Source organism: Carlito syrichta, unplaced genomic scaffold (genome assembly GCF_000164805.1).
Source record: "Carlito syrichta isolate Samal-C Ts95f unplaced genomic scaffold, Tarsius_syrichta-2.0.1 Scaffold120582, whole genome shotgun sequence".
In the NCBI taxonomy this organism is placed as follows: domain Eukaryota; kingdom Metazoa; phylum Chordata; class Mammalia; order Primates; family Tarsiidae; genus Carlito; species Carlito syrichta.
Window position 1 is genome coordinate 40,511 of NW_007064678.1, and position 14,575 is coordinate 55,085.

Genomic DNA, 14,575 nt, shown 5'->3' on the forward strand with positions numbered 1-14,575 from the left:
CCACGTGCACAGGAGGCCCGGAAGAACCTGCCCTTGGAGAGCGGGGAAGGCGGGGGGGCCGTCCAGCCCAAGGGTCTGTCTCCCTCCTGCCAGTGTCACGGCCACGGCCAGTGGCCAGTCAGCTGAGTGGGCGGCCATGGCGGGAAGCCTCAGGGGCTGATGGGGCCGGTGCCTCGCACACACGCCCGCCACAGGTCCCAGTGCCTTTACAGAGAAGATCGCCTTGATGCCCTTGGACTTCAGTCGCCCTCGCAAACCCCTGCAGTGGCCGGTTTCCCCAGACGCCATCTCCAAGGCCCTGCCTCTCTCTCACCGGAGACACCCGGAGCAGCAGCCTCGGGACTCCAGCGAACGCCTGACCCAGGAGCGCCGTGCTGAGTCCTGTTTGGGAGGCCTGCCTGGGCCCAAGACAGGCAGCCCGTCCCACGGACGCCCGGCCCAGCAGGCTGCACGCACAGGAAGGGCCTCTTGCCCCTCTGGGCGCCAGCTGGGCTGGGCAAAAGTGCTCAGGGGGCAGCACACGTCCACTGGACACCTGCCGGGGCCAGAACCCACAAACTAATGACGCCTGTCCCCCAGGCCAGCCAGGGATGCTGTCGAAAGGGAAGAGCAGACGTCTCCGGCACACACTACAGGGGAGGCACCAGGGAGTCTGGTCACCTCTGGGTGCCCTCTGGCCACCCTGGCAGAGGTGCAGCCACAACAGAGTGGCAGCCCACGGCAAGGGCCAGAGAGAGTCCTGGAAACCCGCAAGGGCCACACCAGAGGACACAGAAGGACTTGCGTGGACGGCAGGGATATGCGTGTATAAGCACAGAGCAGACTTTTATGTGAAGTTACACAAAGCCAGGAGCTCAGCATTCGATCCAGACGTCACTGGCCGACGTGCTCGACACCGTCCGCTCAAGAACGCCCACCACCACCAGTCGAGAGGGGCTTCGGTGTGACCGTTCCGTGGCAGGTAAGACCCAAGGCTGTGAGGAGAGCTGACGTTCTCTGCAGACGACTTAGAGCCAAATGCCACTAAGTCAGCAGGGAGAAATGAAAAGCTAGAGTCCTCTGACTTCCACTAAGGAGGATGCCTTCTCAAACCTTTCCGAAGAATCTCGGCTGTGAGAGGCTGTGGCGGCGCCGACCGGGGACCCTCCTCAGTACTGACCCAGGTCAGCCCCGGCTTCCCTCCACGATAAGGTCGCTCCTCCCCCCGCTCCCCATCTTCTCTGTTGCAGGGGAGGGGCCCAGTCTCTGCGGCGCCAGGGACCAGCGTGTCACCTGCGCCTCGACTCATCTTCCTCAGGTCAATCATGCCTGCCGTCCTGCCCCTCCGCCACGCCCGGAAGCTGCCCGCCACCAGGCGCTGGGTGGAGCTGGCCACCGCCTGCCCCTCCCCCTCACGGCCCCCTCCCTGCACCCACAGTTTCCACCAAGGCCACCCTCACCACACACACCACGCATAGCAAGCCTGGTCTGCCGTCACTCCCAGCACGGCCGCCCTCAGCCGCTCCAGCCTGGGCGCTGACATAGAGATGCCAAGTCGGTTTCAAAGCTGACCGGGACCAGGGCGGAGGCTCTGCCACTCAGAGGAGCTGCCCCCAAGCGTTCAACACTGAATTCATTCTATGCTATGTCGGGGAAAGGAAGCAAGTCACTCTCTAGCCATTGAGGAAAAAAGGTGAGGCCAGACGCAGCGGCTCATGCCGGGAACCCCAGCACTTTGGGAGGCTGAGGCAGGAGGACTGCTTAAGGCCAAGAGGTTCAAGACCAGCCTGGGCAACACAGCGAGACCCCATCTCTACAAAAGAAATTAAGAACTAGCCAGGCACAGCAGCACGCATCTGTGGTCCCAGCTACTCGGGAGGCTGAGCGGGGAGGATGTCTTGAGCCCAGGGGTTCAAGGCGGCAGCAAGCTAAGGCTGCACTACCACGCGACAGCTCGAGCGACAGAGTCAGGCCTGTCTACCAAAAAAAGAAGAGCCTCCGGGCTCGGTGGCTCAGCCTGTAATCCCGCGCCTTTGGGAGGCTGAGATGAGTGGATTGCCTGAGCCCGCGGGTTCGAGGCCTGCCTGGGCAACTTGGTGAGACCTCATCTCTACAATAAATAAAAAAATCAGCCGGGGGTGGTAGCGCATGCCTGTAATTCCGGCTACTTGGAAGGCTGAGGCGGAAGGATCGCCGGAGCCCAGCAGGTCGAGGCTGTGGTGGCCGGGAGCGGCCACTGCACTCAGTCTGGGCGACAGAGTGAGACTCCGACTCAAAAAAAAAAAAAAAAAAAAAAGGAAGAGCCGCACTCCAGGCGATGGAAAAGTGGCCACGAAAGCAAGGGCAAAAGGCCAGAAAGACACAGGAGCAAGTGACATACCCAAAGAAACTGCACCTGAAACTGGCCAATCTAGATAAACACCAGACGGCCAAAATAAGACCGAGATGCACAGACCGAGATATGACCAGCAGGGCAGCAAGTGCGTGTCACTCAGGGAAGAAGGCAGGTGCGCAGGAGTGTTCTGGCACTCTAGTGTGACAGGGCGGGGCCACAGCAGGAGCCCATGTTGGCTTTGACACCTTGAGGCTGTGTGCCGAGACGGCCACTGAAAGCCACACGGCTTAGGAGGAAGGATGATACTTCAAAATAAAAGCAATACATTCTGATGAAAGGGGGGTGAAGAGCACAGCAAGACGGAGCCTGACCGTGACAGATCAGCAGTGACATCAAGCAGGTAACATCGAGGGCTGACATGACCACTTGTGTCCGCTCCACGTGGTCCGCTGGCCCGTCTAGGCCGGGCTTCCCCGGAGCTAAGCTGAGCCTGGCTCCGGCCCAGGGCTGGGGCCATCTGCACCTCAGCCTTTGAGAGGCGTCTGCTCAGCTCTGCTGTTCGCCGGCAGGACCGGCCATCTGCTCCTCGGTCTCCACGGGAGCCCGGTGAGTTCTGGTGCAGCAAGTGCCCCTGGTGGGCCGCCTCTTCACTCACTGGAGGCCGTCTTTTGCTGAACAGAGCTGCCGGGCTCTATCGTATGCCCAAAGCTTTTCCTTTCGGAGGAGGACTTCCTGGTCCTGCCCAAGGAAGCTTTTCTTAACGACAGGTTAGGAATAGCATCCTCTATCTCAGAAGACCCAGCATCTTCTAATAGATACGGCACTCTAGATACCTGAATGACGCCACCCAAGAAAAAGCAGACCCAGGCCTCCCACTCACGCCACAGCGACATTAACAGCAAGACAGGCAGCACAACTTTAACTCAGCAGACCTGAGATACTGTCACTCCAATGTGTCCTCAATACAAAAGCACTAGCTTGTGAGAGTCCCGTGTACCACTCAGCACAGCTCCAGTGCTCCGGCTCTCCTATTCTTTGCATGGGAAGTACAGGCAGGTATCTTCTAACATGGGCGTCTGGGTGGCCTGGCACAAGTGACACAAGAGACTGGCTGCCGGTGCCATCTCTTTTTGCTCCTGTCTTGGTCAGTACCAGAGATTTTCCAGCTTATTCTTACTTTCTTTTTTTTTTTGAGTTGGAGTCTCACTCTGCCGCCCAGACTGGAGCGCAGTGGCCGCTCCTGGCCACCGCAGCCTCGACCTGCTGGGCTCCGGCGATCCTTCCGCCTCAGCATTCCAAGTAGATGGAACTACAGGCACACACTACCACGACCGGCTAATTTTTTGATTTATTGTAGAGCTGGGGTCTCGCCAAGTTGCCCGGCGGGTCTCGAACCCGCAGGCTCAGGCAATTCACTCACCTCAGCCTCCCAGAGCGTGGGATTACAGGCTGAGCCACCGAGCCGGGCTTATTCCTACCTTCACAGAACCAAACCCTGGCTTGGACAGGCCTCTCCATGGAAGAACCCCTTTCTGCCTCGTGAGCTTCTGCGCCCACCCTCACTCCTTGCCTCCACCTGCCCCAGGGGGAGTCGTGGCTCTCTGCCGCACACCAAGGGCTCTGAATCACTCCCGCAAGCCATGACATGCAATAGCTTTATCCCTCAGCTAAAAAAGACGTTCTAGTTCCCATCACGGATTCTCTTTGCCGTGGTGGTGACCAAGAAGCATCCTGATTTCTAAACACGGGAGCTTGCTGGTTCTAGTTTATTTCCACTTGGGTCAGGAACACACACTGGGGATTTCGCTGAGGGCTGCTGAGGCCTAGGTGGTTCTGGAATGTCCCAGGACCAAGTGGAGAGGGTGTGTGGCCACGTCAGGTCAAACAGGTGAGTCACAGTTCTACAATCTCCACGCACACTTCTGAGCTGCCGGACAAAGACCCACTGGCCCCAAGCACCTGTCCCCTCCTTGGCCTCGATGCAGGGCAGGGGGAACACACTCAGCTCCCGACACCTTCCGAGGGCCGGAGATTCCCAGCGGAGGCTGTTCAGGGACCCCGGGACGGCAGGGAGAGGAGGAAGGGCAAAGCCGACGGGCATCTTTCAGAAGGCAATGGGGACGCTTCACGCCATCTGTGCTGGGCCTCAGGCATCTGCGTGGGGTCTGAAAGACACGCATGGGACAGGAAGGTGTCCTGGCAGAAGCGGAGGCTGGGGGGCTGGCCAGGCCGCAGCTTGCCTGGGACACACAGGGTAAGGGTTCGGGTTTCATTCCGTCGGCAACAGGGGTCATCAAGGGTCCTTACAGCAGGAGATGACATGGTCAGTCCCCTCTGGCGGCTAGAAGGACATGCCTGTGGCAGTGAGAGCCTGGGGCCACAGGGCTGGTGAGCCCAGGGCATCGAGGGCCTCCTAGAGAGTCCAGCAAAATCTTGGCCCTCACAGATTTCCAGGTCGAGCCCCACAGCAGGGATCATGGGGTGTGTGAGCGGGCAGACCATGGTCCCCAAGCAGGAGGCTCTAGGACAGGACAAGCAGGTCACCCACTGCAACCGGTCTCCAATAGGGGCCTGCCGTGGCCGAGGGCCTTACCTAAAAGGGCTCGGTCTGCACTCCAGGGCCCGCCAACATCCCTCTGGGGGACAGGAAGAAGGGACAGGAAACCTCAGTGCTGCATGTTGGCCACAGTGGCAGACGTGCCACCTCGAAGGGACCTAGGAGTGCGCTCCCGCCCACTCTGATACCAGGAGGCCCTCACAGGTCCCAACAGCCGGGCCAGCGGAGGGTCCAACCAGATGACTGGGGTTGCTGTAGGTGCCGGCCACGGTCCCACTCGGAGCATCGGCTGAAATCAGTGTCAGGAGAGACTACAGTCATGCCACCCCACATGCGCCTGATCTCAACAGATCTTGGAAGCTAAGCAGGGTCTGGCCAGGTTAGTACTCGGATGGGAGCAGAGGCACAGAGGCCACAGCTGTGGACTCAGAGGCACCAGGCGGGCGTTTCAGAGGTACCCAAGGGGGCAGGGCCCTCGGATCCCTCCATGCCTCCAGCACACCCAACCCCTCGCCCCCCAATCGTCAGGTCCTACCCCAAGTGTACCTGTGGGGCAGCAGGCCTGAGCCCAGCATCTCCACGGCCTGCAGGGCTGAAAACACTGTGGCTCACAAATGCCCTGAAGCACTCGCTCCTTGCAGATGAGTACAGGGCCAGGGCTGTGCCCTCTACCCATGTAGAGGGCCAACCACATGCCTCTCCCTGGTTGGACGAGCCGCCGTCTGCATCAGTGCCACGCACACACAGCTGGGCTGCTCCACCCACAGGGCGCGTGCCGGGGCTCCTGACAGTGGCCCTGGACTGGGGGAGGGCGGCTGCAGGTCCCAAGCACAGCACAGGCCCGCATTTTCCGCATCCACGTTGGACAGTGGGCCTGAACGAGACAAGCTTCTCGCACAAGTGCCTCGTAGATGGCTGCCACCAGGCACAGCAGGTCCCAGCCCTCCACCGCGGGAGGAGGGCTCCTGGCTTGATCCTGATAGGCCAGGCCCAGAATCCAGCACAGAGGCTAGGCAGGGCCCTGGCCCAGGCAACCCAGCCCTCCTGGGACCCATGTGAGTGGGATGGGAGCCCCACACAGGTCTCCCGGGGGCACCCAGGCTCCAAGTCCCTGCCTACCCTCAGGGCCGCCGTAGGCAGGACCTCGTGCCACCTCAGGAGCCGGGACCCTCTGCCCGCAAACCCGGGCCCTGCTGCACTCCTGGTGGCAGCTCAGAACTTGGCAGGCAGCAGACCACGGACACTGCTGCTTAAAACCCAAGCACCCAGTGAGAAGGTGGTAGAAGAGGGCTGTAGCGCAGGCGGGGCAGCCCATGACACCGCCACTCCCGCCGGGTCAGGAGGACACCGGGGCCACCAGCCCATCACCTGCACACCGCTGCACGGGCTTGCCTTGAGGAAGGGCAGCACCCTGCGCAAGGTCACGGTCACAGCAAGATAGCACTTCATTTCCCTAGGAGTTACGGATGCCCAGAACGCTCACCAGGACTCAGTTGGGCCCAGCTCTGCCTCAGCCATGGGTCGGAGGCCTTCCCAGCAGGAGTGACAAGACCAGGGCCTTCTGCGGCAGTGGCCATCCCCAGGAAAGCCCTGTCTCTCCTCGCCAGCTGGTGCTGCAGTCCACCAGTCTGCGTGTTGTCTGGAAAGTGTCCCCAAGAACCAGAGACTGAGGGGAAACAAGTCCCTAACGCAGAGCTCCTTCCAGAGCACCCTGTGGACACAGGAGGCAGCCCCACCAGTACCCACTCCCCGCCCTGCAGCAATGCCAGGCCCTGGTCACGCCAGGACAGCAGAGGCCACAGGTGAGTCTGGGGAGAAGGTGAAGCCCACCAGAAGCAGAAGTGTTTGCTGGCACGGCTCACCAAGGTGAGGAGGGCACAGGCAGCCGTGCAGTAGAAGACGCCTCCGAAGGTGCTGTCCTGCCTCGAGGACACCCTCACCATCCACCTGGCGGGCAGCCGCTCACCAACCCTGGGCATCTCGGGTCCTGCACCCAGAGCCCACGCTGCGGGTGCAGGACAGGGAACACGCGGGTGCAGAATGCCGACACCGCGGGAGGAAGGGAAGGCCAGGGTGAGCAGGTGGCAGGGCCTGGGGACAGGCGCCTTCAGTGCTCTGACCACGCTCCTGCCTCTCCACCACCACTGGCAGCCCAAAGAAGCTGACGGCAGGGAGACAGGGACAAGGAGACAGTGGCGGCGCCGCCCCGGGCCAAGGAGGCAGGCACTGCGGGAATGGCGGGCAAAGGGCCAGCGATGGGACCCTCCGGCCACGGTCACATCATCAGGGCTGCTCCACGCCTGTCACCACTGCTGTCTGCGGAGTTTCATCCAGGGATTCCCACTCACCTGGCTGTCTCCAAGGACACGTGCTCCTGAGAGACACTTTGGGAAATGCGGCCCTGGGCCCTCCAGCCACTCCCGCCCCTGCTGCACAGCCTCAGTGGCCACAGTGAGCCACCACCCGACTCAACCAACAAGGACTTTTTAAGAGTGTAAAGGGCAGCGGCTCACACCCGTCAGCCCAACACGTGGGGAGGTGAGGCGGGGGGGTCACTTGAGCCCAGGAGTTCGAGACCAACCTAAGCAACAGAGCGAGACCTTGTCTCTACAAAAAATCAAAATGCTGGACTCAGGCACGGTGGCTCACGCCTGTCACCTCAGCACTTTGGGGAGGCAGAGGCAAGAAGCAAGAGGGCTGCCTGAGCCCAGGGGTTCAAGACCAGCCCGGGTCACTTGGCGAGACCTTGTCTCTACAATAAATGAAAAAATTAGCCGGGCATGGTAGCACTCGCCTGTAGTTCAGGAGACTTGGAAGGCCAGGGTGGAAGGATCAGTGGAGCCCTGCAGGTCGACGCTGGGGTGGCTGTGAGCGTGCCACTGCACTCCAGCCAGGGCAACAGAGGGAGATGTTGAAAAGGGAGGAAGGGAAGGAGGGAGAAAAAGAAAAAGGAGAAGGGGAAAGAGAATGGAGGGAGCAACAGGCACTGCAGGCCCTCCAGGGAGGTGTGGCTCGAGGCTCACAAGCAGAGCCAGCGTGGACGGTGGGCTGCTTCCCGCCTCTGGCAGGGTGTCCTGCGCATGTTCAGAACCAGGCTTCCCGGCACTGCTTCCAGTGTTAACGCTATGGGGTTTTAGGGAATCTATTTTATGCTGCATTTTCTTAACATCAAAAGCTTGGCTTCCAAGGCCAGGAATGGTGGTTCATGACTGCAATCTCAACACTTTGGGAGGCTGAGAGGGGAGGATCACTCGAGCCCAAGTGTTAGAGACCAGCCTGGGCAACATAGTGGGACCCTGACTCTACAAAAAAATAGAAAAGTAAGCTGAGTGTGGTGGCACATGCCTGCAGCCCCAACGGCTTGGGAGGCTGAGGCGGAAGGATCACCTGAGCCCAGAAGGCTGAGGCCATGATCTTGCCACTGCTCCCCAGTCTGGGCAACACGGTGAGATCCTGCCTCAGAAAGAAACAAAAGCATTTTAACGATAAAAATAAAAATTTTTAAACCTGGCTATTGATGACACAGACATCTGCTTCAACCCACGCTGCTGATCAAACGGCTGTCAACTCGGGGGACCCAGGTCGCTTGCGGGAGGCCCTGGTGCGGTCCAGGCCTCCAGGTTCGCTCCTGCGCCCACGGGCCCCCGCCCCACGCCGGTGCTCGAGGACACGGGCGCTCTCCTGCCCAGGCTGTCAGGCTGTGTGTAGCCGGGCTGGGCGGGCGGGCTCCTGTCCACTGTCGGGCACGCCCTGCCCTTTTCCACCCAGTGACACAGAGGCTCACCTGGGACCATTCACTCACCGAAAATAATAAAAACTGGCCAGGCATGGCGGCTCAGGCCTGTGATGTCAGCACTCTGGGAGGCAGAGCCAAGGGGACTGCCTGCGCCCAGGGGTTCGAGACCAGCCTGGGCAACAGGGTGAAGCTTCGTCTCTACAATAAGTCAAAAAAACAGCCAGGAGTGGTAGCGTGTGCCCACAGATCTGGTCGCTCGGACGGCTGAGGCAGAAGGAGCGCCTGAGTCCAGCAGATCGAGGCTGCAGTGGCCATGAGCATGCCGCAACACTCCAGTCTAGGCGACAGAATGAGACTCCGACTCAAAATAAATACTATCATCAACTGAAAAACACTGATTACATAGGGACCATAAGTCTGTGGGGACGCGAGACAGACCCTCTGTGGAGGAGACACCAGTGTGACAGCGCCACCACCGTCCACACGGGCCTCTCGCTCTCTCCAGGTCTCAGCCCCACGGCACCTTCTCCAAGGGGCCTTCCCATGTGTGAAGCTGCAAGGACGGCCCCTCTCACATGCCTCCGGCGGGCACACAACTTGGCTCGGATGCTCTTACTCCCACTCTGTGCTTCATGACACACGGCTACAACACACGGCCCTGCCATACGTGGCACCAGAAGGACAGGCTGCAGAGCGGAGAGCAGGCGTGCTGGCAGAGGAGCCTGTGCGCACTCCTGTATGAGGATGGGCCAGGCCGTGCACAGCAGGGACAGGCCATGCTCACACAGGCAGCTCTCAACTCCACTGAGCCAATTTTATACTCCTGGGCTTACACCCAGGCCTGGACCCAGGCTCAAGCATCTGGCTCCTGGGGGCCACTGGGCACCATCAGGCCTTTCTTCAGATGGAAGACAAGTCCCAGCAAGGCAGGAGCTGGAACGCCCGCGGGTGCAGATGTCACGGGCCAAACCCCAAGGCAGCAGCCCCACAGGGAATCCTGAGCTGCATCCCTGTAAGGACAGGGTCTGCCAGCCCACGGCCCCCAGACACCAAGGGTGGAGGGAAGGGCACAGCCAGAAGGGTGCCTGGAAGAAAATCTCCAACCCTGAAAGTTCACAGCAAAAAGGCTCAGGCACGGGCGCCACCCGGGAGGGCCCTCGGCCTCCCTGCCACACCAACACACCCAGCGGCAAGACCAGGACGCTGCCACTGCCTGGTGCAGCAGCAGCAAGGGGCCAAACATTAACACAGGCGCTGGCAGCGGTGTCTAACCATGTCACCAGGCCACCCAGCGTGTCCACCGGCGACTGCGGGGATGGGCTGCATGCACAAACCTGCCCAGGTCACTGTGCTCGCAAAGGAGAGCCACACAGAGACGGGGCCAGGATGCCAGCCTAAGCATGGCCACAGTCCCCAGACCACACAATGCCATGGACCTCACGGCACGGACGCCATGCCCACTACCACCTCCTCTTCCCTTCCCACGCTCTCCTTGGTTTCCGTTGTTCCTGCTTCCGTGCTCCCAGACACTGTCTACAGGGCTGCCCAGAATACCACGGGCGTGCCCGGCCCAAGAAGTCCTGGCAGAAAAAAAAAAAAACGTGATGAAGGCAGAGAATGGGCAGCAGGCCCGCTGGGCCAGATAGGAGTGCCACACCCTCCCTTCCAGCAAGCCTGGCGTGGGCAGGAGCCTTGCAGGAGACAGAGACCCCCCTCACCCCAAGCCCTGGCCAGCACTCACCCCGCCACCCTAACACGAGTGGCAGAGGCAGCAGCCGCCTCGGTACCCCAGCCCGGCCCCAAGCCCCACACCCGCGCCACCAGCACACCTGCCACCAGCACCAGAGGGGGTCTGGGTCCAAGGCTGCTGAGCCTCCACGGCCACTGTGTGGACAAGGCAGGAAGTGCTGGATGACGGGGCGTCGGATGGGTGTACCCACCAAGTGGTGTCCACACCTCGTCCCAGCCCTGAGGGCCACGGCGGGAAGGAGGGCTGCCGGTGCACCCCAGTCCCGCCAGCACTCAACCACAGGAGCCGGGGGGCGGCCCCTGACATGGCTTGGCTTTCCCAGGGCTGGGGACCTTTGTGAGCAAGGACGCGGTGGTCTCGGGGGCAGCAACACCGGGCCAAAGCTGGAGGCGGGGCTGTGCATCTCTGAGGCACCCACCGTGGGAACAGCGCTGCTGGCTGCCAGCCCGCGGAGCCTGTCTGCGGCTGCTCCCCAGGGCTTGCCCCCAGCACGGCTTTGCCCGCCCTGAGGCCACCCTGTAAGGGTTCCCAGGAGCTGCCTGGGCAGGAGACGCATGTGCGGTGAGGAGTCTGGTGGGCAGGCATCATTCCAGAGGCCACATGCGGCACGGCCGCAGTTCTAGGAGAGGGAGTCTGAACACAGCACACCCCAGCAAACTGCTCCCAAAGCTAGGCCCAAAGCACACGAGTGGAGCTGCATGGCAAGAGACTGGCCCAGCACGAGCTCAGAGGCCCAGCTCCCGGGCGCCAGCTGAGGCATGGCCGGGATAGCAGCACCCCCTGTGCCTCGGCACACACGGTCCCTCCTCTGGGGCCCCACCCTTCCTGGCCACCAGGGACGGTCCGACACACCCTGCCTTGCAACTCTGGACCCGCCACCCCGTTGCCCTGCGCCCCTCGTGCTCTGGTGCCCAGGCCCTCCTCAGCAGCATGAAGACTCCAGGAAAGCCAGCCCTGCTGCATCTCCAGCTGGAGACCCTGCACTCAGCCTGGGGCCTGGTCCTAGAGGCCTGGAGCTCAGTCAACAGCCTGGAGTCCCCTGAGGCAGAGTCCAGTTCACTGGCAAAAGGCCGTCTCCAGAAGCACGACTTATGGGGGCAAGACATAGGCAGAGCCCAGGGCCCAGCCCTGGCGGAAGGACGCGCCCACGTGCACCTCCATCCATGGACACTCCCTCAGCAGGAAGGAGGACAGAGCTGAGAACATGCCACAACATGCTATGCCATGTGACCCGGTCCCAAAAGACTGCATATTGTGACCCCACTTCCCCACAGGGAGGTCCACGCAGACAGACACAGGCCGCGGAAGGTGAGGTTGGCAGTGACTCCAGTGGCCACGAGGCCTCTATGGGCAGTGGTGGCAGTGTTCTAAAATTAAACTGTGGGGAGGGCTACTACCCTGCAATTTTACTCAAAATCATTTAAGTGTACACTTAAGACAAGTAAACTTTATGGTATGTAAATTACACCTCAATGAGTCTGTTTATTTGGGAAAAAAAGAATCTAGAGACTCGAGCAAGCTCAGTCTAGGTGTCCCCCAAGCAGGCTCCACTGTCAGCACCAGTAACATCCGCCTGCGAGGAAAAGCAGGAAGAAAAACAAAGTCACCCCACTCCACTCCGCTCCCTGCAGGGACACCGCCAGGCCCGCATCTCTTCCGAGCGGAGACACCTGAGGACAGCTGAGAAGGAGGCGGCTTTGGCAGAGTTGTGAGCTGGCCCGGAGAGGCTAGCTGCACTCAGCATTTGATCCCAATGCCGGACTGTCACCTCCTGCTGCCAGAGCCAGAAGGCTCTGACCCACACCTCCCCTACCGATCAGGGAGGCACAGAGGAGCACCGGTGTCAGAGCACCATGCAGCCTCAGGAGAAAGGGCAGGGAGAGCCCCGAGGAAGAGTGCTCGAAGGGCCCGCCCGCCTGCCCGCCATACCGGTCCCAAGCTGCTTGGAGGAGGTGGACCCCACACCGGGATGGCAGGAGGGCTGTTTGCTGCCATGAGTCAGGAGGGAGGAGGGGTGTGTTTCCTCTCCCGCAATCCCAGGCGCTTGGAAGCTTCTGGGCTGTGCTTTCTGCTGGGTCCAGTGTGAACTGCACGCACACCTTTCGTCCACAAATGCCTGTCCTTCCTAGTTAGGGACGAGACCACAGCTTCTCCTGAGCGCCCAGACACCATGCGGCAGAGGCCTTCCCTCTCCCAGACGCTGCAAAGGCACTGGAGCGCAGCTTTCGCTTTCGGGCTGGCCATGACTCAGTGACAAGGGATGACACCCCGTCACCAGCGGCTCAGAGTGGAAAGAAGAGCGGCGCCACAAGTGAAGCCCTTTTCGAGTGACGAGTTACTCTTTGCAAGAAAGAAGAAAGTCTAACGCACATGGCTTCACCGCTGGGCTCAGAGAGGGCAGCAAAGGAAATGCCGGGAGGACCGGGGCAGGCCACACCCGCAAACCTCCGAGAAGTCCCAGCAGCCTTGCCACCAAGCCGGACGTGCCAGGCTTTGTTCGCGCTTCCGCGGCAGGTTTCCCAGCAGGGCCTCCCTTCCTCAGGAGCAGCTGGGAGCCCGGAGATAAGGCCTGGATGGCCCGGCAGGCGCCCAGTTCGGCTCCCAGGGACAAGGGAGACACACGTCTACAGGTCACGCTCTGGTATTAACCGCGGCCAGGCACATCAGCTGCCACCGTCCAGTCTGTACTCTGTCACCTGAGGTGAGCTAATGCAAAGAAACGCTTTCTCAAAAAAAATTTTTTATTTAACATAGGGAGAGAACTGTATTCTGGACCCGCTACTGGCTGAAACTGAACAGTTTGAGTTCATAAAAAATATCAAGAGGTAGTAAAAAATAACACATGCCTAATTCTTCCAGACCAAAACCTAGTTAAAGGATTAACGGCCGCCGAAAGCCCTGGCCCTGAGCACACAAAGCTGCTCAGGCAGGGCAAGCGTCATCCATGGCTACTGATGCCCTGCAGGAGAGAAGCCCGGTCAGGCGAGCAGCGGACAGGGCAGGGAGCCCAGGGTCATTGTGGCTCGCCTGCTCTGCGGCACTGACGTCAAGTTCGTAGTAGATGCTCAATAAACAAGGGGATGAGCGGAGGGAAGAGGAACAGAGGAAGCCTGGCCCCTCAGCCCTGCCGTCCCTGGATGCCGGCTGGAAACAAGCTCTCAGCAAGCTCAATATTTGACTGCCGAGGTATGCACTTAACAGGAAAACTGCTAAAGAATGCACGATTCACAGTGACCGCCATGCAGCCTGCAAGACGCAAAGACACTTGAGCAGAAACAAGCCCACTCCACCCTAATCCCACTCTCAAACCTCGCGTGCCCTCTTGGAACTGTGTCCTTTACGGCCAGGCAGCGAGGAGTGCCCCTCCCTACCCAGGGCCCCAGAAGCGGCAGCTCCGAGGACCTCGCCAGCCCCCCTCTAGCAGCCTGGGAACCGTGATATGAGCACGCCACTGCCCTGCCTGGAGGGACGACCTGGTTTCCAAAGCCCTCACAGGGGTCACAAGAGCCGGCCCCTTGAAGCCCGATGGTGGTGCATTCCTGGATCCTCATGACGAGGACAGTCCACAAAGCACAGGCTGGTCAGCCTACCAAGATGACTGCAGGTCGCTCTCCAGGCAGGGGGGCCCTCTGCTCACGGACACGTGCATGTAATAAGCACACACGGGCCACCCACACACAGGCCACCACCGCTCCAGCAGCAGCCCTGCCGCCAGGGCTAGTCCTCCGGACGTGAGCCCTGTCTGTGAGCTCACTGCACCATCAAGAACCCACTTCCCCCAAACAGACTCGTGGGATGCCGGCCTGACTCAACGTGGTCCCTCCCGGTGAGAGCCCAAGACAAGCATGGGCCTGTGGCTTGGAATAAGGCCACCGCAGCTGCACGCCCGGACGCCCAGTGCCCGTGGGCTTCAAGGCCTCCGGCAAGCCTCACTCCCCTCGAAGGGCAGCCAGCCCGGACCACACGCCAGGCCCCGCGCGGAGCCCCTGCCTGCCTGCCCTCCCACAGCCCTGCGCAGCCGGCAGTACCACCTCTAGCTCGCCAGCGACCTTTGCCGAGCAGGTGATGCGAACCGAGAGGCGCAGGAGCCGCCCAGAGGCCTCCAGCTAGCGGGAGGAGATGGAGGTCTAGGCCCACGCCCAGGCCCAGCCCCGGCCCACTCCGCAGGTCCCCAGTGGCGGGCCTCCCCGCCCGGACTCCGCGCCACCTGAAGGGGAG

General features: G+C 61.0%; 1 protein-coding gene across 1 annotated transcript in view; it reads right to left on the bottom strand.

Moving 5' to 3' along the window:
* MOB2 (MOB kinase activator 2) overlaps positions 1-14,575 on the bottom strand; it is a gene marked incomplete at its 3' end in the record, with an annotated part of 48,061 nt that overhangs the window by 32,652 nt on the left and 834 nt on the right. Inside the window, exons 2-3 of the mRNA XM_021707595.1 lie at positions 14,364-14,463; positions 6,734-6,876 (exon numbers count right to left, since the gene is read on the bottom strand). Of these exons, the coding sequence (XP_021563270.1) occupies positions 6,734-6,876; positions 14,364-14,463 (243 nt within the window). The remainder of the gene's footprint in view (positions 1-6,733; positions 6,877-14,363; positions 14,464-14,575) is intronic.